This window comes from Oncorhynchus keta, chromosome 7 (genome assembly GCF_023373465.1).
Source record: "Oncorhynchus keta strain PuntledgeMale-10-30-2019 chromosome 7, Oket_V2, whole genome shotgun sequence".
In the NCBI taxonomy this organism is placed as follows: Eukaryota; Metazoa; Chordata; class Actinopteri; order Salmoniformes; family Salmonidae; genus Oncorhynchus; species Oncorhynchus keta.
In genome coordinates, this window is record NC_068427.1 from 6,866,790 (window position 1) to 6,892,323 (window position 25,534).

Sequence of the window (25,534 nt, forward strand, 5' to 3'; positions counted from 1 at the left end):
ATATAAAACATGAAAAATGGCCCATAGACACGCACATCCACTGTAGGGCTATGCTTCTCATACATTCCTGTTGAAGCAAAAGCTGGTGTCCCTCCTACTCGACTCCACCTAGCTGATTCCATTCTCTGTGAAACCCCAAACAATACATACAGGAATCAGTGGAGTGCGAAGATGACGAAAGAAAGAGAGAGAGAGAAAGAGAGATGTCTCTGAGGCCACACCCTCGGGTGCCATTGGCCAGTTTGGTGTCCCCTCCCTGGAGGTTGAAAACATGGATAGAGAATAAAGAAAGGCGTAATAACAAGTGACTAAACTAGTGACTGATAGACTTGTAAGAGTACCTAGGCGCTAGTAAAACTTTTGAATATCTGTTGCGTGAGTGGACCAGCTTTCAGCTTCCAGGGGTATGTAGCCTGTCTCTTTGCCAAATCATATACGCAAAGTCAGTGTTTTTGATTTAGTACCATAAGAAGGCTAGAGGTATGTAAAGACAAACGTATGTTTCGTTTTTCGTATTTCTCATATCAGAGAGGGTTTGAATGTATGTTGTTCGATGTAACATAGGCTGTTGTGTTAATTAAGATAATGTGCTATGAGGCAAAAGTATGTCGTATTGAATGAGTAAGAATTGAATGTATTGAATGAATATGTTCACAAAATGATCTGCTTGTGTGAATGTATTTGTCAGAGCATTTAAACGGGTTATGAGATTTCTGTCATGAATAGGATCTTATATACTGACGATAAATAATGATATGTACATATTTTTACATTGACATGAAATTTGAAAATATAGTCTAATTTCTTAAAATCATCTATAGATGAAACGTTATATTCATAATGTGAGCTGTTAATCAATCTCAAATCGTAGCAGCAGTCTGCTCTTGCCTCATGTAAAATGTAGAATGGGAGGCAACAGGGATATGACAGAGTGAGAGCATTCTTTGTGACCTGGTCCCTGATCTGTCTGTGATACTGTCTTGCCAGGCATGACAATCACCATATGAGTTGGCAACACAGCACAAGCAGGATACTTTTTCTGTCTAAAGTTATGAAGCACAGCTGGAGTCCTTTGCTAGGAATCAAACTGAATATGCATTAAAAATTAGTAACACAACATGATCTACTCTGGATCTCAGTGCCACCTCTAGATTGCTGTATGAATTACAATAACCAATCCATCAATCACTATTCAATAATTAGTGGTTAAAAAAGATTAAAAGTAGTTTTTATTTATTTATATTCCTGCTCTATAGGCAGATACAGAGCCATATATAGAGAATTATATGGCTCTGGGCAGATACTGTACTTCCCAGCTCAGATACTCAGGCCTGCTAATGAAAGGCTTGCTAATGTTTTGTCAAGGTTGTGCTCGCACCGAATAATGTGGGTGTTAGTAGGAGAGAGTATAGTTCTTATCATAAATGGTCCGAGGAATGTTGCTTATGTGCAGCTCTGTGTTCTACTTTCAAAGGTGTGTCGTTGAGGGTGTGTCTGTGTCTCACTCTTTGGGGACAGAGCAAGACAGACAGGTTTGCAGGCTTAACTGGTGAGTCAGGGATTAGAGAGCACTGGCAGTTGGCACTGTTGGTACAACAACATAATGTGGACAAGGGTTGTTACCTGAAGAGCAAATTCTGCCTATGTCGACATACTACAGTACAGACAGATAGTTTGGTCTGTCGTGTGTGGGTGTTGCGTCGTTGGGCTGCGTCATGTTACAGCAAAATGAAAAATGTCCATTGTCTCTGGGTCATTCTTGAATTGGAGTGGCATTTGCATCCCATTTGCAACCCGTTTATGAAAATCCTCAATGATCTGAAATGTGGCAAAATGACCCTGATCTTGGTAGCTGATTTGCTTGATCCCTTTCTACAGCAGCTTTCTTCCCCCCTCATTGGAGAACCTTGGACGCACATTTTTTATTTAAACATTGCTTCCGGGTCCCTAAGATCTGGAAGGCGGAGCATGTCCTCTCCCTTTACTAAGGTGGGGATCCTTCTGACCTAGATAACTACCGTCCAGTTTCTACACTATCTTGCCTTGCAAAAATATTAGAATCACTGGCAAACTTTTTAAACTTGAAATGATATTGTTACCAGTCTGTTTGAGACCTGGACATAAAACCGTTTCAGCTGCTATGCTTGTCTTAAATTTTATATAAAATTGCTTAGATCATAGGAATCACTGTGATGCCATATTTATAGACCGATCCAAGGCCTTTGATACTGTTGACCATCACCTGGTCATTCAAAGATTGTCTGAAATGGGCCTCGACCAGGCATCTTGCAAGTGGTTTGGGAACTATTTGTCAGATTGGACACAGTGTGTGCTTTCTGATGGTGTCAAGTCAAATTACCTTGATATTACTAAAGGTGTCCCATGGGGTTCGATTTTGGGACCTGTCCTCTTTACTATTTATATAAATAATATTGGTCTATCTGCAAAAATCTGTTACATTAATCTATATGCAGATGACACTGTTTTGTACGCTATTGCCCCTAAGGCTGACCAGGCTATGTAGAAATAGATAATGCCTCTCCCTGAACAGTAGGAGGCAGATTGTACAGGCAACTTTCCTGTGTTACGTCCGTCATTAGATTAGTGAGACCAAAGCGCAGCGTGGAAAGTATTCATGATTTTTAATACTGAACTCCGACAAAACAACAAAATACAAAACCGAACGTAAAGTTCTTCAGAGCTAGACAGCAACTATTCAAAAACAAGGAAAAAGGGCTGCCTAAGTATGATCCCCAATCAGAGACAACGATAGACATCTGCCTCTGATTGGGAACCATACCCAGCCAACAAAGAAATAGAAAAACTAGAATGCCCACCCAACTCACACCCTGACCTAACCAAATAGAGAAATAAAAAGGCTCTCTAAGGTCAGGGCGTGACATCCTGCCAGTTCTTGACTACGGGGGCACCATTTATTGGAATGAAACAGCCACTACTCTTAAACCTTTGGATGCCATGTACCATAACATCCTTGGCTTTATCACAGGTGATAGCTTAATACGCCGTCACTGTATCCTGTATCCAAAGGTTTCTGGTCCTCCACCACACTGGGTAAATCCGCTTTTAGTTTTAACATTCCACGTTTTTTGGAATCACTTACAAAATGAATTACATTTGAATTCCCTGTTGCCATTAGGGCAGTTTTAAAACCCTGATGATAAATCAGTTCACCGAGGTGTGAATTGTTTTGATTGATGACTTGAATAGTTTTTTATTTATGATGCCTGTGATGTTTGTGATGTTTTAATGTAATGTACTTGTTATTGTATCTTGTTATTCTATCTTGTAATCGTGTAGTTTATTTTTCAATTATATGTCCTCAGGGCACCAGTGAAAATGAGACCCTGGTCTCAATTGGTTAAAAGTGAATAAATAAACTACTGAACCATCCAATGATGGCTCCTGAAAGGACTGATCTCTATAATATATAAACACCTTTTGGAAAGTTAGCCATTAAAGTATGGTCTACAGATCTAATTGAATCTAAACAATCCTTTAAAACTGGAACAGAACATGGAAAAATATGACCTTGGCATCCCGTAATCCGAATCACCAATTTATATATTTTAAGTTTGTTCACAGACTATTTAACAAGGAAATGTTTTACAATGAAATTGGCCCCAACTCCCAACTGTTCACTGTGTCCCCTAAATCAGGTAGGCACATTCTGTCATATGATGTGGGAGTGCCCTGCAGTTGAATGCTTCTGGGGCATAGTTACAAAATTCATTTTGAAGTGCATGAATTGAAAAGTTCAATGCTTTGCATCTATTATGTTACTTATCGACGATAGCCCCTTGAATCTCTCAATCTATCAACATGGGAAACATGGCTTCCGGGTGGGAAGGGAGGATGGGGACTGAGGGCTAGGCTAATGGTTTTGGTTAATCTTTGTATGCATTTCTTTGATCGTTTCTGTACCTGGAACACCCTGCCCCCCCCCCCTACCCCCCCTACTTGTGGGACAATGTTATCAAGATGGTAAACATTTTTTAAAGCAAGTCCGCTGTCATAATAGTTGATTTAGGATGGAAGATACATTTAAAAAATATAACCCTAAAGACTTAGGATTTTGTGTAGGAGTTGGATATATTTCTCTATAACAACACAGTTGTTACATAAGATGACAGGTGACATGTCCTGGTTACCTCAATGCTATAGTTTCTCTGAATGTATATATTACCCCAGTAGAGTGGCTTGTTCTTGAACACAGCTCCTTATTGTCATACAGTAACAGTATTGTGACCAATAGCACCACCCTGTGGATGAATGATGGTTACTGAATTTAGAATATTTCCCTTTTTTCCAGATTCAACAAACGTGACAATATCAACATGTCTTATTCCTACTCCAAGAGGTCTTATTCTACCAGTACCGGTAAGTAACTATGTGCCTAGTGAAAGTCTACACACCCCTTGCACAGTTTTCACATTTTGCTGCCTTCAATTTTAATATGAAAAGGATTAAATCAATATTTTCCCACTACTGATGTACACGACCTACTTCACATTTTTTTAAAGTTTAAAAAAAATATATATATATAGCAAAATTCTTGGTTGTGAAATGGCTCATTACTCATTGCTAAGAAGCTATTTTTGTTTCTTTTTGACCATATTAATTTAAAACAATCACAATACGGTACTTAATTGTTACCCAGAAATAATTTGAAATTGAGATAAAAACATCTGCATTGGACCTATAAGCATCATAGTGATATCTCTGAGCAGTTTCCATTCTCCCTCACAGCTCACTTAGGAAGGATGGCCATATCTTTGCAGTGTCTGGGTGATATGATACACCATCCACAGATGAATTACCATACTTGACAAATACTCAAAGGGATATTCGGTGACTTGGAATTATTTCGTAACCTCCCCTGATCTATGCCTGTCTGAGAAATGCATCCCAGACATGCTTCTAAAGATGGTGGCTCCGAGGTTAAATCACTGTTTAAAATGCACTATCCAACTGAGGGACTTTACACTTTACAGAGACAGGGGAAGTTAGTCTTAAATAATGAGAACCATTTATTTTGCAAACGGATGGACCTCATTCAACAATTTGTGGGATTTTCCATTAACATATTTTTACCTGAACTTATTTAGGTGTGCCACAAGTGGTTTGGAGACTTTTGCAATCAAGACTTCTTTGTTTTAAATTCTGTATTAATTGCAGAACATTTCTATAACTGTGGAGTAGGCTGTGGAAAAAAATCCCAATGTAATAACTTTCTAGATTGAAATTTAAAGAAGCAAAATGTGAAAACTGTGCAAACTGTAGACTTTTGCTAGGCACTGTATACAGAATAACACAGCATATGAGCATTATCCGTGCCACACAGCTGGAATTTCACATTCCTAACAGCACATTCCTGTCTGTTTTTACTGTTCTTATACACCCAGTGTTCACTCCTCCATTTGTCCATTCATTCAGCCATGTTTTGTGTCCCAATCCACCCCTAAGCTTTGTTAATGGAGCAAAAGCAGAATGGCCGTTGTGTGAGGACTGAACGGCAATGGCACTAGTTAAATATTAGGGGCGGGTAAGAGTACCTAACTCCTCGGTGGATTTTGACAGAGGGTGCGGTTTCACAGTGTCATAACCTCACAAAGGGGTCAGCATTGTAACCGGTGTTGAGTAACCAGAATGACTGGATCAGGTGAATGACAAAGACCGTCCCTGAGTTAGATGTACTAATAGGACAACAGTAATAGTTATGCACTTTCAATTGTGATAATTATGTCATTATTATGCAGTACGGCTTTTGTTCAGTCAATTGCAATATTTTATATAAGATCAATGTATAGGTCAGTTTGTCAGTGTTTTGTGTCTGTGTGTGGTGTTGTGGTGGTTGTAGCTAAGAGCAGCAGTCCCAGCCAGGCGATTGAGGACCCAAAGAAGAAGACTTCTCTGCTAAAGGACAGAAGTTGGATCAGGAGCAACGCAGATCAGGATGAAGCAGTGGAGTGAGACACTGGCATCACACAACAAACACACCACACGAACAAACCACACACACACACACACCTCCACCGATCATCTGAATGGAACATTACTGTAGGGTGTGGTAGAAGTTTAGGATGTGACTAAACATGGCTGCTGTGTCATTACTGTTAAATAAAAAACAATATTAGTAGTGGTTGCTCAAATAACAAGAAACTGCCTCTCAATATGTCCTCTCCTTTTCTCTCATTTAGCCAGGATCCAAACTTTGGCAGAGTGGTTCTGAACAAATACCGGTCCAATGAGGCGCTTGACAGGTAAAGATTCTTATTTCCTGATACTGTATCTCCCGAAGTCCCTTCCCTCATATATCTCCTCATCTTGGCTTCAACTTGTATATAGATCCATGAAAACCCGAAGCACTCTAATAATACACGTTTTCATGGATCTTTCATGAATACTTACTGAAAAAACAGCAGCCTCCTTCGAAGATAATGAAATGAAAACATCTGATCATTACTGAAAGATTGTGGTCTACTTACTACATCATGAGTGTTGTTATGCAAGGTTCAATATAATCATAGTAGCTCTCTTTGACCTATGGTTTTAACAAACGTATTCATTCACAGTGCTGAGCCTGCAGATTCAAAATCCCCTCAAACGACAACCACCAAGACATTGTCCTCCGTAGAGGCACTAAAAAAGAGGTATCAATATCACTGATACAACACACACTGTCATCCTCCTCAGAAACCAATATGTGTCTTATACCTATAGTGCATATCATAAATATTCACTCCCCTTGGATTTCTTCATATTTTATTTGGTTACAAAGTGAGATTAAAATAGATTTAATTATAATATATATTTAATTATTTTTGTCAACGATCTACACAAAATACTCTGTAATGTCAAAGTGGGAGAAAATTGCTAAAAAATATGTATTCATGAAAAATAAAACACTAATATATATATTGATTAGTAAGTATTCACCCCCCTGAGTCAATACCCCAGCAGCGATTATGGCTGTGAGTCTTTTTGGGTAAGCTTGCATTGTAAATATTTGGCCATTATTCTTTTAAAAGTTATTTATGCCCTATCAAGTTGGTTGTTGATCATTGTTAAACAGCCATGTTCAAGTCTTGCCATCTTTTTGGTAAGGATCTGCAATATAAACTCAGCAAAAAATGAAATGTTCTGAACAAAATGGAGGGGGGGGGGGGTGTCAAACTCAAAAGTAACAGTCAGTATCTGGTGTGGCCACCAGCTGCATTAAGTCCTGTAGTGCGTATCCTCCTCATGGACTGCATCAGATTTGCAAGTTCTTGCTGTGAGATGTTACACCACTCTTCCACCAAGGCTCCTGTAAGTTCCCGGACATTTCTGGGAGGAATGGCCCCAGCCATCAGGTGATTGAGATCCGGGCTCTTCGCTGGCCATGGCAAAACACTGACATTCCTGTCTTGCAGGAGGTCACGCACAGAACGAGCAGTATGGCTGGTGGCATTGTCATGCTGGAGGGTCATGCCAGGATGAGCCTGCAGGAAGGGTACCACATGAGGGAGGAGGATGTCTTCCCTGTAACGCACAGCTTGGAGATTGCCTACAATGACAACAAGCTCAGTCCGATGATGCTGTGACACACCACCCCAGACCATGACTGACCCTCCACCTCCAAATCGATCCCACTCCAGAGACAAAACTGCGACCTGTCAGTGAAGAACTTTTTGCCAGTCCTGTCTGGTTCAGCGACGGTGGGTTTGTGCCCATAGATGACGTTGTTGCCTGTGATGTCTGGTGAGGGCCTGCCTTTACAACAGGCCTACAAGCCCTCAGTCCAGCCTCTCTCACCCTATTGCGGACAGTCTGAGCACTGATGGAGGGATTGTGCGTTCTGCCTGGTGTACCTCGGGCAGTTGTTGTTGCCATCCTGTACATGTCCCGCAGGTGTGATGTTCGGATGTACCGATCCTGTGCAGGTGTTGTTACACATGGTCTGCCACTGCGAGGATGATCAGCTGTCAGTCCTGTCTCCCTGTAGCGCCGTCTTAGGCATCTCACAGTACGGACATTGCAATATATTGCCCTGGCCACTTCTGCGGTCCTCATGCCTCCTTGCAGCATGCCTAAGGCACGTTCACGCAGATGAGCAGGGACCATGGGAATCTTTCTTTTGGTGTTTTTCAGAGTCAGTAGAAAGGCCTCTTTAGTGTCCTACGTTTTCATAACTGTGACCTTAATTGCCTACCGTCTGTATGCTGTTAGTGTCTTAACGACCGTTCCACGGGTGCATGTTCATTTAATTGTTTATGGTTCATTAAACAAGCATGGGAAACCATGTTGAAACCCTTTACAATGAAGATCTGTGAAGTTATTTGGATTTTTACAAATTATCTTTGAAAGACAGGGTCCTGAAAAAGGGATGTTTCTTTTTTTGCTGAGTTTAGATTTGGCCTTGTGTTTTAGATTATTGTCCTGCAAAAAGGTTCATTTGTCTCCCAGCATCTGGTAGAAAGCAGACTGAACTAGGTTTCCTCTAGGAGTTTGCCTGTATTTAGCTCCATTCGGTAGATTTTTTTTATCCTGGACAAACTCCCCAGTTCTTGCCGATGAAAGCATTCCCATAACATGGTCTTGTGCATATAGTTGAAGTTGGAAGTGTACATACTCCTTAGCCAAATACATTTAAACTTAGTTTTTTCACAATTCCTAACATTTAGTTCAAATAAAAATTCCCTGTCTTAGGTCAGTTAGGATCACCACTTTATTTTAAGAATGTGAAATGTCATAATAATAGTGGAGAGAATGATTTATTTCAGCTTTTATTTCTTTGATCACATTCCCAGTGGGTCAGAAGTTTACATACACTCAATTAGTATTTGGTAGCATTGCCTTTAAATTGTTTAACTTGGGTCAAACATTTCAGGTAGCTTTCCACAAGCTTCCCACAATAAGTTGGGTGAATTATGGCTCATTCCTCCTGACAGAGCTGGTGTCAGAGTCAGGTTTCTTGGCCTCCTTGCTCGCACACTCTTTTTCAGTTCTGCCCACAAATGTTCTATTGGATTGAGGTCAGGGCTTTGTGATGGCCACACCAATACCTTGATTTTGCTGTTTTGTCACAACTTTGGAAGTATGCTTGGGGTCATTGTCCATTTGGAAGACCCATTTGCGACCAAGCTTTAACTTCCTGACTGATGTCTTGAGATGTTGCTTCAATATATCCACATAATTTTCCTACCTCATGATGCCATCTATTTTGTGAAGTGCACCAGTCCCTCCTGCAGCAAAGCACCCCCACAACATGATACTGCCACCCCCGTGCTTCACGGTTGGGATGGTGTCCTTCGGCTTACAAGCCTCCCCCTTTTTCCTCCAAACATAACAATTGTCATGGTGGCCAAACAGTTCTATTTTTGTTTCCTCAATTCTCCAAAAAGTATGATCTTTGTCCCCATGTGCAGTTGCAAACCGTAGTCTGGATTTTTATGGTGGTTTTGGAGCAGTGGATTCTTCCTTGCTGAGTGGCCTTTCAGGTTTTGTCGATATAGGACTTGTTTTACTGGGGATATAGATATTTTTGTACCTGTTTCCTCCAGCATCTTCACAAGGTCCTTTGCTGTTGTTCTGGGATTGATTTGCACCTTTCGCACCCAAGTACATTAATCTCTAGGAGACAGAACGCATCTCCTTCCTGAGCGGTATGACGGCTGCGTGGTCCCATGGTGTTTATACTTCCATACTATTGCTTGTACAGGTGAACGTAGTACCTTCAGGCATTTGGAAATTGCTCCCAAGGATGAACCAGAGGTTTTAGCTGATTTCTTTTGATTTTCCCATGATGTCATGCATAGAGGCACAGAGTTTGAAGGTAGGCCTTGAAATCCATCCACAGGTACAATTCCAATTGACTCAAATTATGTCAATTAGCCTATTAGAAGCTTCTAAAGTCATGACATCATTTTCTGGAATTTTCCAAGCTGTTTAAAGGCCCAGTCAACTTCTGACCCACTGGAATTGTGATGCAGTGAATTATAAGTGAAATAATCTGTCTGTAAACAATTGTTGGAAAAATGACTTGTGTCATGCACAAAGTAGATGTCGTAACCGACTTGCCAAAACTATAGTTTGTTAATTAACAATACATTTTTGGAGTGGTTGAAAAACGAGTTTTAATGACTTCAACATAAGTGTATGTAAACTTCTGTCTTGAACTGTAGATTTGCAGATGCTATCACAGGGGTAGCAAAATGGTTGTGTTTCTAGCTCTAACAGTGCAGTAATACCTAAAAATACATACATAATCCAAAAAGTAAAAAAATATATAATAAAAAATATAAAAAACGATGCAGCCATAAACATGCTTGAAAATATGGGGAGTGGTACTCAGTGATGTCTTGGAGAATTACTTTAGTGCGTTGTTGCAAACACGATGCATGTTTTGGAATATTTTTTATTCTGTATTGGCTTCCTTCTTTTCACTTAGTCCTTTAGGTTGGTCTTGTGGAGTAACTACGATGTTGTTGATCCACACTCAGTTTTCTCCTATCACAGCCATTAAAGTCTGTAACTATTTTAAAATCACCATTGGCCTTATGGTGGAATTCCTGAGCGGTTTCCTTCCTCTGCATCAACTCAGTTAGGAGGAACGCCTGTATCTCTGTATTGACAGGCTGTATTGGTACACCATCTAAAGCCTAACTTATACCATGCTCAAAGGGATATTCAGTCTCTGCTTTTTAATTCGTTTTTTTTTTTTTAATCGGTGCCCTTCTTTGTGAGGCATTGGAAAAGCTCCCTGGTCTTTGAGGTTGAATCTGTGCTTTAAATACACTGCTCGACCGAGGGACCTTACAGATAATTGTATGTGTGGGGTACAGAGATGAGGTAGTCATTCAAAACTCATGTTAACCCCTTTATTATTATACAGAGTGAGTCCATGCAACTTATTATATGATTTGTTAAGCACATTTTGACTCCTAAACTTATTTAGGCTTGCCATAACAAGGGGGGTGAATACATACATAACCAAGACATTTTAGTTATACATTTTGTATTCATTTGTAAACATTTATATCATTATTTATAGAAATCACAAATAAATCCATTTAAATCCCACTTTGTAATGCCCCAAAAATCCAAGGGTGGTGAATACTTACACTGACTGATGACATGCACTCTAAAAGTCATCTGATTGCAGATTTGGTGGGAGCCAGGATGAATTGAGCAAGGCCAGGTCAGTAGGCTTTTCTCCTCCTTTACAGAACTCACACCTTTGCTTGTTGCAGTAATATGTTCCCAGTAGACAAAATTGCATGAACATATGCAATGGCCAGGTTGTAAACTCAAAATATGTCTTTACCTGGTTATAATCTGGTTAGCTGACATCACTTTAACCAGAAAAAAACAGATTCCAACCAGACAATTACACAATTATGACACCCATGCCCACATTTTGTCCACTCAGTTAGCAGTTATATTATTGTTAATAAAATGGAATTTCCCCTTTTGATGTAGCACCCTGCCTTCAACTTATGGACGTACTAGCACATCCTACACAAAAAGGTAATGTTCGAATATGAACAGAATTGTTTTGTAAGTGGATATTTAGCTGTTGTGAAAGAGATTATCTCCAAATGCTGTCTTTTGTTTGTTACAGTACCTCACCAGCGAAGTCAGATTCTCTCAAGACGTAGGTGACCCTATATGACAATGAATTCCAGTTGTGCTTGTGCACTGAATAGTTTGTGTAATAAAATGTATTGTCCATGAAATGTCTCATATTCAGCCTCTACTAATGTAATGTCATTACAGAACCACTGTCTCTAAAACAACAGTCACAGAGGAACCTAAGAAAACAAGGTAGATCATTAGTTTTACACTTAAAAAATGTGAGTGCTTTTATTCTGTTTCAATTTTTCCTATTTTTTTTGGAGTTGGGGGGGGCAAGCCAGTCATCTATTATGCAAGGGAGCCGTGGCCAAGTTTATTCACCACCTTTATAAACGTATTGCTATCAAAGGTGACACAGTAACATTTTATTGTTTTGATATTCTGTTGAATTCATTCCTTCAGCACCACAACAACTACCACCACCAAAGGTGGAACAACTACTGAGACTACCATCTCCACAAGCCAGCGTGTGAGCAGGTATGGCATTTACACACACCTGGTTTGTCTTTACTATTCCCCATCAAAGGATGTACATAAACATTCTCCTGTTTACAGATCCCCAGTTGTGAAATCGCCCACCACCAACACTGAGAGCTTCACCGACCGAGTCTTCAGCTCCAGAAAAGGGTAAAACCGCACCCTTTGAAAATAGGGGTGGCAGATAGTCTAGTGGTTAGAGAGGCGAGCAAGGAACGGGAGGATTGCCATTTTGAATCCGGGTCTGAAAAATCGGGAAGTGAGCCAGCAAATGCTTGTTGTATCAAAATCCTATATGCTATTTTGTTACCCTTGAGCAAGGCACTTAAACCCCCACAACTACTGCTCCACGGGTACCCAGTGTGGCAGCCATCTGCTCCAACCTTTTCAACCTGTATATGTGTCGGTGTCTTTCGGAGGGGTTGGGACAAGTCCAAATTTGGTTTGACCTTGTGTACAATTGAAAATTTAAGTAATCTTAATACAACACCATATTAAAACATCTATGGCCTGTACTATAAATAACCATGATGCTATATATGATAAGCTTGTGATAGGCCTGTGAGGAATTGCAGGGAGAATATGTTTACCTGTGCTGGCAGAGGACCCAGACAGGCCCATTGATCATACAATCATGTTCCTGCTGCAGCTTCCCACACAGAGACATATATACGAGCACACATACTTTTATTTTTACCCCCAGTGGTATTTTATTTTCCCTGCTGCATCCAAGAGGATGTCTTATCATGTCAGTGGTAGGCAGACTGGTGACACAGCTGGCAGCAGGGCTGTAGACTGACATGTTGAGTGAAGCTTTGAAGTACCATTCTGTAGTGTTTGTGTAATTGCGTTTGATGCACGATTTAGTTCTGGGGGAGATGTGTTAGACAAGCGAAGTAGTGTCCTCTCTAACACTCTAAACAAAAACTCTCAGCCCATTTTTGGTGAGTCTATGGGCCAAATGCCCCCTTCCGAAATTCAAAAGATGTGAGCACCTGTGAAATCATGATTTGTCCAAATTAATTACATAAGACACCCTACTCGCCACCTTCAAGGCCATACTGAGAATGTTGTTGCTGTTAATTAAAATACACATATTTTTGAAATACAAAATACTTGTATTTGAATTAAATAAATATATGTTGTAGTTTATTTTGGTACACTTGATCTTTATATTATTTTGTAATTGTATTTTATTATTATATTATTATTATATGCCATTTAGTTGACGCTTTTATCCAAAGCGACTTACAGTCATGTGTGCATACATTCTACGTATGGGTGGTCCCGGGAATCGAACCCACTACCCTGGCGTTACAAGCGCCATGCTCTACCAACTGTCAAAGAAGTCAAAGTGACCACCCCCAAAGTGTAAGATCAGTCTTGACAAGGCTCATAATGACATAATAATTATCCCCCTTAGAGTCTATTGACGCACCGGCGCATCAATCTAAGTAACATAATAAGAAATTCCCCATCAAAATCCGTCAATTTAATCTAGAGATACTGTATCTGTTTTTTGCATGGACTGTGTCTCAATCTACCACATCCATCTATGGTGGCCTTCCGCATGTGAGGTGGAAGGTGGCCAAGCTACAGCAGTGTTTGTCAGACCATGAAAATGTGTCTTCTCATGAAACGTCTGTAGCGTCGATGTGCCAACTTATTTTTGTAGCGTCCGAACCATTTGGGTTACAAACTACTGGGACCCCACTGTGGAAAGGGGAGATTCTCACGAACACGAAACGTTTGAAGGTAATCAGTACCAGTAAAAAAAAATGTAATGCAGGTAGTTTTATGCCTAACCCCCAAAAATTAGTAAAATATGTGTAAAACAAAATCATATACCAAATTTCTGGACTATTAAGCGCACCTAAATATAAGCCGCAGCCACAGAATTAAAAGAAAAATGATATTTTGTACATAAATAAGCTGCACATGTCTATAAGCCGCAGGTGCCTACCGGTACATTGAAACAAATTAACTTTACACAGCCTTTAAACGAAACACGGCTTGTAACAAAAATAAATAGGCTTTAACGAAACACGGCTTGTAACAAAAAAATTTAAAATAGCAGTAAACAGTCGCCTACCAAGAAAGTAATCTTCCTCCTCCTGTGCACTGAAACCACTGAAGTCATCTCCTTCGGTGTCGGAGTTGAATACGTTTTCATTGTCGCTCTTGTAACTTTCATCCGGAGCTCATGCTGCCCTCTTCAACACGCAGCAGTTCAGCCTTTCGAAACCTGTTGATGATAGTGGATTTTTTGACAATGCTCCACGCTGTCAGGACCCACGGGCAGACTTGACCATAAGATGCTCTTCGCCTGCGGACCGTTTTAGTGAATGATTTCTCCCCACTTGTCATCCAAGCCTCCCACTGAACACAGAGTGCAACCTTAAATGCACGATTTACACTGATGTCGAGTGGCTGCAAATACATTGTTGTGCCCCCAGGAATCACAGCTGGAATTGAGTTTGTCCTCTTGATGGCTTCTTTCACATAATCTGTTATATGGGCCCTCATGCTGTCCAACACGAACAATGCCTTGTTCTTGTGAAAGAATCCTCCCGGTCGCTTGCCGTAACACTCCGTATGCCATTCATGCATTAGGCCTTCCGTCATCCATCCTTTCTTGTTGACTTTCATAACAATTCCTCTCTGGGAATTTTTCTTTTGGCATCGTCATGCGTTTAAAAATCAACATCGGTGGAAGCTTTTCTCCCGATGCCGTGCAGCTCAGAACACAGGTGAAGTGCGTTTTTTCATGCCCAGTTGTTTTCAGCGTGACGGATGATTCGCCTTTCCTGTTGACAGTCCAAGTGAGAGGCAGGTCAAACGTCAGAGGAACCTCATCCATATTTATGATGTCGTGCGGGCCGATGGAATGCTCCGCTATCTTTGCATCAGTGAATTTGCGGAAGTTTTAAACTTTTTCCTCGTAGTCGGGGGGGCTGCTGACAGACTCGACCGTTCCCTGATGGACAGGCCTTTACGTCTCATAAATCTTGGACACCTCTAAAATCCTCAAACTTCATTGCGGTGACGATTGTTTTGGCTTCGGATCTGCACATAATTTTGCACGCCCAATTTTTCAGTTTTTGATTTGTTAAAAAAGTTTGAAACATCCAATAAATGTCGTTCCACTTCATGATTGTGTCCCACTTGTTGTTGATTCTTCACAAAAAAATACAGTTTTATATCTTTATGTTTGAAGCCTGAAATGTGGCAAAAGGTCGCAAAGTTCAAAGGGGCCGAATACTTTCGCATGGCACTGTATATATATATATATTTCCAGACCTTTCTTATATCTCCTAGATATAGGACAGACACTCCAAAACCGTAGACCTTAAGATGTTTTAGCCATTTATGAATTTGTTTTTCAATGCATTATGGTAGTGAAGGCCAAATTCAATATATTATCAAATCATTTGTTTACTTTTTTTTTTTATATACCTAAAGGGGTCCTAGAATTCTAAATCAAATAGCTGAATGATCCATTGTATGACCATCTTAAAACCATTCCACATGTCAGCTTAGAACCCCCCCCAGTAAATCTGGCAGAGATTTAACAGTAACAGTAACAATGCAACAGGAACAGTAATGTAACTGCACTGGTAACGGGTAACGGTAGCGGTAACAGTAACATATTCCATACATGGAACACCACCTTCACAGCCAAAAGTGAGCGAGAAGTCAAAGTGACCAACCCCAATGTGTAAAATCAGGCTTGACAAGTGACACAATGACATAGGATGTGTAACATGTGCTATACTGTATGTCTGTATAATCACCAAACAATAGAATCAATTCAATCCATGCGGAATCTGGTTAATAATAAACGAGTTACTGTTGTCTTGGCAGGAATGAGGATCAGTTAGTCAGTAGTCTGATACCAACATCCGTCAAAACTGAATACTTGATCCCAGACAGGTAAGATCTTTGTTTAACCATTTTTTCATCAATAGATAAACATTCACATTATTTTTAAGATTTTAGAAGGCGATTAAAAAACTTTCTCATACTTGATTTGGTCGTGTCCACATTCACCAATGAACTAGTGTAGGAATATTGATGAATATTGGTCAACATATTGATCCATTTCTTCCATGTTTCTCAAGCACGACAAGTGTCTCCAAAACAGACACGGTGACACTGAAAACCACTGAAAAGGAAAGCACTTCCGGGTGAGTTTGGGCAGCGATATGCACTAAACACAAACACACAATGTGAACGACTTTTGCAAAACCGTAATGAAATGCTATATTTCCCTAAAAACACATTATTCTTCATTCAGAGATGTCAGCAAGAAACCCCCCACTATCCCAAAGGGGACTTCCTCAAAGTAAGCATACTGACCTTCAATTGAAGGCCTTGGATTGGTCCATTATTTTCATATTGTCCCTTCTGTCAAATATGTTTTGTGCAAAAATCCATTTAGCTAACGATAATGACTTTGGTGTTCAAATTGATATACGTGTGTTGACATTGAACATAATTGAATAATGTATCTGATTACAGTTTAATTATAATCTTCACAGGACCGAGGATGACCTCTTTGATACTCTCCTGCCGACAACCATGAATTCTCGCTACTCCTCCCCTGGCAGGTAAGGTCTCCCTTAGGGAGGTGTTCATGTTATTCCAGATACTGCAGGATACTGCACTCTGTATTGAACTTGGAAAGGTTCACTAAGAAGTCTGTTGAATCCAATAAACTTCCACAGTACCTGTGTAATATAATGCATTTAATTCAGTACAAGCTAGAATAGCCTATATTATTCAGCATTGAGACATGTGATGCTGCGAAGCAAGGTGGCTGTCTGAAAGGAGCCTCCCGATAAAACTCTCCCAATCAATTTCAAAGTTCGATAAAATAGTCAATTTAGTATCATTGTTTTTGAGGGAAAAGTTATTTTTATTTGTTTTATCAAAGTATTTCAACAATGTCTGTGTTGAATTCAGCTTCAGCACGTACACGTGGCACAATCGATAGCGCAGCGTCTAAAAGGGCTAGCTTTGTTGCTAGCACTTCGGCTAGCATGACCTTGAACAGGCAGAACATAGAACCCAGCTCGTTGTCGGCCTTGCAATCATCCCAACAGAAGGCCATGGAAGAAATGGGTAGAGTCAGCACCATTCTCGAATCGAATGTTCCTCAGGTCATGCAATCTCAGATGGATATGCAAGAAGATGTATTGGGCGTATTTACAGAGGCTAGATGAGGCAGAGGGGTGGATATCAACGCTGGAGGACGACTGATTAAGAAAGCGAGAACAACAGCAAACTGTATGAGGATCTCCAAAGAAGCGTGCAAGACACAGCTAACTGAGACAGGCGCCTTAATTTGAGTTTTGTCATGTTAAAGCAACATAAGGATGAGAAAGGAAAGATGTGTGTTGAAGCACTGGTAAATGGTAATAAGGTTCATATGTGTAATGATATTTAAGCACCAAACAAGAAGGATCCTGGGTTTTTCCATAAGACCATGGGAAAAATAAATAGTGGCGGGAGACTTTACCCAGGTTCAAGATGGTATCCTTGATGAAACTACTTATGTAAAACTGTACCAAGGAACAGAGCAGCAATACACCTATTAATGAGGGATCTTGATCTGGTAGATATATGTGGTGACGTGTAAATCCTAGGGAGAAGGAATATACATTTCATTCACAGAACCATAAATCTCATTCCAGGATAGATTACTTCCTAATTTCCAAGAGTACGACTAAAGATTCGATAGATTTGTAAAATAGGGGTTATTGCTTTGACTGACCACGCAACAGTGGACTTATCTATAGTAGTTGAGGCTGATATGGCTAAGAAAAGCATTAGATGGAGGATGAATACGTCCTTATTCCAAGATGAAACATTTCATATTTCCCTCGACGATCTCAAGTGGTTTTGTTTTCAAACAAACATTATTTCCACTGACAAATAGATTACGGTGTTGGGGAATTCTGAAGCTTATGTTTACGGGCAAAATAATAGCACATACCAGTAGAGAGAAAAGGGAAGATAGAGTTGAAATACTCGTCTCAAATTAAAGAGTTGGGGAAAAATAGTTATCCAATAAAAATATTGAGTCACTATTGAAAAGTCTGACGATTGAATTACATGAGATCTATAACAAAAAGGCTGAAAATGCAATGTTTCGGCTGAGGACAAACGTTTATGAAAGTGGTGAAAAAGCAGGTAAATTATTGGTTAGACAATTGAAACAAAAATATGCCAGTTTTGTAATACCAGCTATCAAACATGGAAGTGGGGAGGTACTGACTGGTACAAAATACTGTATAATAACAATGTGTTTTGTGACTTTTATTCAACTCTTTGTATGTCTGACTGTAACTTAGACCCAGCTAAATTGAATTCCTTTTTTTCAAAGATAGAGTTTCCAGGGGTGTCCCCAGAACAAATAAAACATTTGGATGCTCCTATATTAGAATCTGAGATAAGAACAGCCATCATATGAATGAAGTCTGGAACGTCACCAGGATTAGACGGCTTGCCGGTTGAATATTACAAGAGGAACATTGACGTATTAGCTCCTATATTAACACGGCAGAAGCTCTGGAACTGGAGCAGCTACCTGACGCTGTTAATAAGGCACTAATTTCATTCATTCTCAAGAAGGATAGAGACCCCACTGACCAAGGTTTTGCCTCATATTATTCACACAGATCAGGTTTGTAAAAAGTAGAAGCTCCACAGACAATCTTAGAAATGTGCTTCACCTCATGTCAAAAAGAGTACTCAGCCTTTTACCTGGATGCAGAGAAGACATTTGATAGGGTAGACTGGGGCTTTTTGACAAATACCCTTAAAGTTTTGCTTTGGCCCTGGATTTATCAAGTGGGTCAAGGTATTGTACTCCAATCCAATATGATTGCTTCCTTTTTTAAATTTGTCGAGGGGAACACAGCAGGGTAGTCCTCTCACCTCTCCTTTTTACTACATTTTTGGAACCCTTGCTAAACATTATCATCCGAACACTCAAGTGGTCCACAGTATATAACATTTCTGATTATAAAAATTGGATTCGTCATGTGATATTTGTAGATCAACTCAAACTGAGCATATAATTTCCATTGTTTATACTTACAGTACTACAACCATCACCAATAAAGAATTTGTCACTGTGGACAGCCCCAAAGGGTAAGTTTTACTGATTTAATCAAATCTATTTCAGCAAAATACTTCTCAATATCAGTAACGGTTCATTATCTGTGTGCGAGGTGAGTAGCCAAAATGTATCCCATCTTTGTTTCCATTTAGGGATGTCAAAACTGTGAAATCTCCGACCTCTACAACTAGGACCATCACCAGGTAAACATAATAACCTCTAAACAAGAACCAGTAGTTAATGATATATTCTTCTTCAACAATGTTGTATTTACAACTTATATGATCAACAGTTACTGTGCTTCTTGCAACTTAACTATAGCTTTCTAGGGATTGCATATTGGACCGATAGTTGACATCAAATTATAAAATTTCTGTTGTCATTTCAGTCAGATTTCACAATAACACAGCCATCTTCCTTAATATCGCATTCTGTCTCCCATTCCAAACTGCTCCTACAGTAGGAGTGACGATGTCTCCTCTACCAGGTCCTCTTCCTACACAATCAGCTCCAAGCCAAGGTAATGGTTGTAGAATAGTGTACTACAAAATGCTCTGTACAATGGCCCCTGACTAATATATGGGCACGTCCGAGAGCATCAAATTTGTGATGTGGGTAAATGCCCACTGGGTAAAAACTGGAGGTCGACCGATTAATCGGACTGGCCGATTAATTAGGGCTGATTTCAAGTTTTCATAACAATTGGAAATCTGGATTTTTGGGCGCCGATTTGACGATATTTTAAAAAAATATATATTTTTAAATCTTTATTTAACTAGGCAAGTCAGTTAAGAACACATTCTTATTTTCAATGACGGACTAGGAACAGTGGGTTAACTCCCTTGTTCAGGGGCAGAACGACAGATTTTCACCTTGTCAGCTCGGGGGAGCCAATCTTGGAACCTTAACTAGTCCAACGCAATAACGACCTGCCTCTTTCTCGTTGCACTCCACAAGGAGACTGCCTGTTATGCGAATGCAGTAAGCCAAGGTAAGTTGCTAGCTAGCATTAAACTTATCTTATAAAAAACAATCAATCATAATCACTAGTTAACTACACATGGTTGATGATATTACTAGATATTATTTAGCGTGCCCTTCGTTGCATATAATCTGACTGAGCATACAAGTATCTGACTGAGTGGTGGTAGGCAGAAGCAGGCGCGTAAACATTCATTTAAACAACACTTTCGTGCGTTTTGCCAGCAGCTCTTTGTTGTGCGTCAAGCATTGCGCTGTTTATGACTTCAAGCCTATCATCTCCCGAGATGAGGCTGGTGTAACCAAAGTGAAATGGCTAGCTAGTTAGCACGCTCTAATTGTCGATGTGTTCCTGGTTCGAGCCCAGGGAGGAGCGAGGAGAGGGACGGAAGCTATACTGTTACACTGGCAATACTAAAGTGCCTATAAGAACATCCAATAGGCAAAGGTTAATGAAATACAAATGGTATAGAGGGAAATAGTCCTACAATTCCTATAATAACTACAACCAAAAACTTCTTACCTGGGAATATTGAAGACTCATGATAAAAGGAACTACCAGCTTTCATATGTGCTCATGTTCTGAGCAAGGAACTGAAACGTTAGCTTTCTTACATGGCACATATTTTACATGGAACATATTGCACTTATACTTTCTTCTCCAACACTTTGTTTTTACATTATTTAAACCAAATTGAACATGTTTCATTATTTACTTGAGGCTAAATTGATTTTATTGATGTATTATATTAAGTTAAAATAAGTGTTCATTCAGTATTGTTGTAATTGTAATTATTACAAATAAAAAATATAAAAAATTGTCCGATTAATCGGCATCGGCTGTTATGGTCCTCCAATAATCGGTATCGGTATCGGCGTTGAAAAATCATAATCGGTCGACCTCTAGTAAAAACGGGTTCAATCAACACTATTTCCATCCCATTTCAACCCCCAAAAATCTATATGACATTGAATCCACGAGGAACACTCAATGGATTTGCGAAAACTCATCAGCATAAGGGCATTTAGTTTTCCTCCACTTTTAACCTAAATCCAATGACATGGTGAAATGTTCTGTTGAATTCACAACAGTTGACAACTCAACCAAATTACAATCAATATTCAAAGTTGAAGTGACGTCTACGTCCAGTAGGTGGTGTCAGACTGACGGATGTACAGATAATGATTCGTTTTTTAGGATGAAAGGTGATGACGTACTGGAAATCAGTATATCTGCTATCGCAGACTGCAATGCAATCATCTCGAGAACAACCTATTAGAGACGGGTTTCACAGCCCATAAATCCTCACAAGACTTTGAAAATAACCTACAATCCCACCCTATTTCCTCACACACAGTGAGGACTACACCTCAACAAACACCCGTAGAAGCTACTCCAGCAAGCCAGACAACAGGTACGTAATGCCCTTTAAATTAATCTGATGAAATGATTAACTGCATCATGCCTGGGATTGTATTTATCTTTATCACTAAACATAGTTTCAAAGCCAATGCCACTCACAAAGCAGGCAGTACGCTTGACCTCATCTTTACTAGAGTCTGTTCGACCACTACTCTCACTCTCACTACCCTCCAGGTCTATGATCACTATTTTGTTTCCTTTTCTGTCTCCCTTTCCTCCATCCCTAGCCACTCAGCCCCTACCCAGATGCTCATGCGCTGTTGCAATCTTCGTTCTCTCTCTACCACTACTCTCTCCTTTTCTATTTTACCATCTCTCCCTTCTGCTAAATCCTTCTCCCTCCTGTCTCCTGATTCTGCCTCTTCAACCTCACGTTTCTCCTATTCCGTATCCTATGACTCCCTCTGTCTTCCTCCCAGCCTAGTCGGCCCTCCCCTCCGGCTCTGTAGCTGAGTGACTCACTGTGAGCTTACAGAAAAGGTCTGCGGACAGCTGAGTGAATATTTGGGGAAACTAAACTTCCCAGAGGACCTATCATCCCTCCTCGTCACACAGGAAGCGGCGCCGGTCCTAATCCAGGCAATTGTCCAGGCATCTCTCGTCTGGACGACTTCAACTGGATGTTGGCTGGACTCCGCTGGACTCCACATCAAACCCCTGAAATTTATACAGAACGCTGCAGCCCACCTGGTGTTCAACCTTCCCAAGTTCTCCCATGTCACCCTGCTCTTCTTCACACTCCACGGGCTTCCAGTCGAAACTCGCATCCACCTCAAGACCCGTAGTACTTGTCTACGGAGCAGCAAGAGGAACTGCCCCTCCCTATCTTCAGGCTATGCTCAAACCCTACACCCCAACCCGAGCACTCCATCTGGTCTCTAGTCTCTTGGCCCTCCCACCCAGATAGGAGGGCAGCTCCCGCTTTGCCCAGTCCAAGCTCTTCTCTGTCCTGGCAGCCCAATGGTGGAACCAGCTTTCCCCCTCAAGCTAGGATAGCAGAGTACCTGCCTATCTTTCGAAAACTTCTTCAGCGTATTTTAAATAATCCCAGTGCACCTTCTTCTCACCCCAACCCCCCTCACCCAAAAAAGGCGTTTGTGACCTCTCGCACTTGACTTTTTCCCCGCCTTACTATCTTGACTTTTCTGATAGCTACTTTATTGAGAAAACATTTACTATGACTGATATGTGGTTGTCCCACTTAGCTATCTTAAGATGAATGCACTAACTGTATGTCGCTCTGGATAAGAGCGTCTGCTGAATGACAAATGTAAATGGTTGTGATTTTTCTTATGTGCACCTATATGACAATATATATTATGTTACTACACCAGTGTCAGTGTCACCAGCCCCGTTGTCTACACCACGTCTACTACCTACAAGGACAGCAGGTACGGTAGTATTAATCAGCTCCTACCTGGCAGTGATTTGCATGCAAATTAACTAGACCACCTCTAGGCCACCATCGACATCCATTTTGAAGAATACATGTAACAAACTGTATTTGAACGATTGCATTCTCTTCTTCAGCCGGGCTGAGGACGATCTGTTCGATTCTCTCATGTCAAAACCCACCAAGACAGTGTATTCTACTCCTGAAAGGTGAGATTGCAGGAATGCATATCATCTCATATGAGATTCCTGAAAGACAGGACAAGCTCTACTTTTTTTGTTGATAAACCAAAGTATTAGCGATTACACCATATAAAGGAACAACCTAATGATTTATTTTTTCATAAAATGATTGTCAACTCCGTCAGACACCATAAAAAGCATTACATTTTTAAAAATGTTTTTATTGTCCAACAAGTGTTTAAAGGCCTTGATTATGTAATTCTAACATTCTATTATTTAAATATGTAATACACATTTTCAAACATATATACTATATATTTTTTATAGCACAATATAATGCTCCAGGGCTAATTTCATTAGCACAAGGATTGTCCCAACTTTCAAGAATCCAGTCATCTATGTCATGATCATCATGCTTTCAAACTGTGCTATTTATATCCATGTTTTCCTCTGACTGTGCACATGATTAAGACATCACATGTACAAACAAAAACATGTATTTTATGGTTATTACATATAACAGTTGTAACAGACCAATAACATAGTTACAACATATGACATAGTTATCTAGCCACAAATAAAAAACTGCTGATGCTTTTGTTAAAATAACTCCCCTAGCTGATGCAGTCTGGCCTTACATGAGGTCCATGCATGCTCTCTCATACAGCCATGTGATGATAAGTCCCTCTAGGACTGTTTTGGAGAAAGACCTGTGCTCTTACTGCCGTAAGCCCATGAGTTCCGACCCCAAGATGGTGCTGGAGGATATGAAGATCAACTGCCACACTACCTGCTTTAAGGTAAACTATTGAAATACTATATTCTAGTATCCATGCCTGAGTGTGTGTACAGAGACCTCTGTCTTCTTATCAGATCTGCAATATTGTGATATAAATATGTTACATTTGCACCACTACATCCAATAATGGATTGATTGGATTACATCCATCCAACCATCTTCTCATTGAGATTATCGGACTCTGTGTCTGCCTTGAGATGTAACAATCAATACATGCATCATGATCTTCTTCTTCGCCTAATGAGAGTATCTGACATTGTGTGTCTCTGTGTTCTCAGTGTGAGGTGTGTAGCAGTGACCTGGGCCATCTCAAGGCAGGGGACAGTATGTGGGTCTACAGACGCACTGTCCACTGTGAGCGCTGCTTCGAAGTCACCAGAGGTAAGCACATTTAGGAACACGCACAACTAGAGCTCATACTGATGATTTACTGTATACACTGTGTCAATATTTCACATACGATGGGTCAAAATGTACTTGCTTTCAATTGATTTGCTTAATTTTGGGGGCATAACATCTCCAAACCTATGTTGGGTCACTGTGAGGTAACACATATTTTATTTTACAGAAAAATGGCATCGTTGAACCTCAAGTTCTCGTGGATGAAGATGGGGTCTTTATTCTATGGCCGTTTAAATAGATTGAAGTTTTGAATTACATTTTGGTGACATGGGTCCTCCTTATATAGGTACGGAAATGTATAGAGGTTGAAAAACAGCATATTTTTCAGAATTGGGTATGAATTCTTGCGTTTATAGAATGGAGAGGATATTAATGTCTTACATAACCCTTGACAGTTAATGTTTTCATGCATGAATATACTATATGGGATATGTAATCAAGGTGCAATAATTAGGGCCGGGGGTTGGTTGTGTGTGCAATACAAAACTATTAAGAATTCTTTATTAAAATTTTGACAGAAGTTACACAAAACAGTTTGTTTTCTTTAAAGTACGGTACTTGTATGCATTTTGAGTAAACATACCGCTCAGTACAAAGCGTAACGCAATCTAGCAAACGCTCAAGCGAACTGAACGCACCCCAATGTAAGGCTCGACTCTGGAGACAGGAAGCACGTACATGGAGTAGACATTTAACTATACCAACGGACATGGAACAGGACAGGAACACACAACGACATTATACGGGGAACACACAGAGGCAACAGACAGATAAAAGGGAGGCGATCAAATAATGGGTTCAGGTGAGTCCAATGATTCCCTGCTGCGCGTGATGGTAACCGGCGATGAAGCGCCTAACTATGTGCGTAGACAGTTTGGCGCCAGAGAGGGAGAGCGGGAGCAGGCGTGACACCCAAAGCATGCGCCAAATATCCCCTCCCCTTCTGAAATTTAAAGAAAAGAGATTGGTTGCATTGCTTCGAAGTTGATATTGCAACGCCTGGACAGGTATTTTACCTATCAGCTAACCACAACATACAGTATGTTATAGTAATCTTTCAATCCATGACACAGTCAATGACATGGCACGCAACCATTGGTTGATGCATACAACG

General features: G+C 40.3%; 1 protein-coding gene across 4 annotated transcripts; it reads left to right on the forward strand.

Moving 5' to 3' along the window:
• The first annotated feature begins 243 nt into the window (after positions 1–243).
• scel (sciellin) lies at positions 244–24,951 on the forward strand. Of its 4 annotated transcripts, none has more exons than XM_035773121.2 (24): positions 244–404; positions 4,331–4,398; positions 5,879–5,987; positions 6,219–6,281; positions 6,594–6,671; positions 11,165–11,200; positions 11,482–11,529; positions 11,624–11,656; positions 11,779–11,826; positions 12,040–12,114; positions 12,193–12,264; positions 15,979–16,047; positions 16,236–16,301; positions 16,412–16,459; positions 16,656–16,724; positions 19,222–19,272; positions 19,393–19,443; positions 19,701–19,760; positions 21,580–21,636; positions 22,979–23,035; positions 23,175–23,246; positions 23,887–24,019; positions 24,297–24,399; positions 24,587–24,951. In XM_035773121.2, exons 2-24 carry the CDS (start codon positions 4,356–4,358, stop codon positions 24,601–24,603), a joined length of 1,458 nt encoding a protein of 485 aa, XP_035629014.1. In that variant the 5' UTR covers positions 244–404; positions 4,331–4,355; the 3' UTR covers positions 24,604–24,951. The 4 variants fall into 4 exon arrangements, with proteins under 4 accessions (XP_035629014.1, XP_035629015.1, XP_035629016.1 ...); XM_035773122.2 differs by having other exon boundaries at positions 23,902–24,019; XM_035773123.2 differs by having other exon boundaries at positions 23,911–24,019.
• Positions 24,952–25,534: the final 583 nt, after the last annotated feature.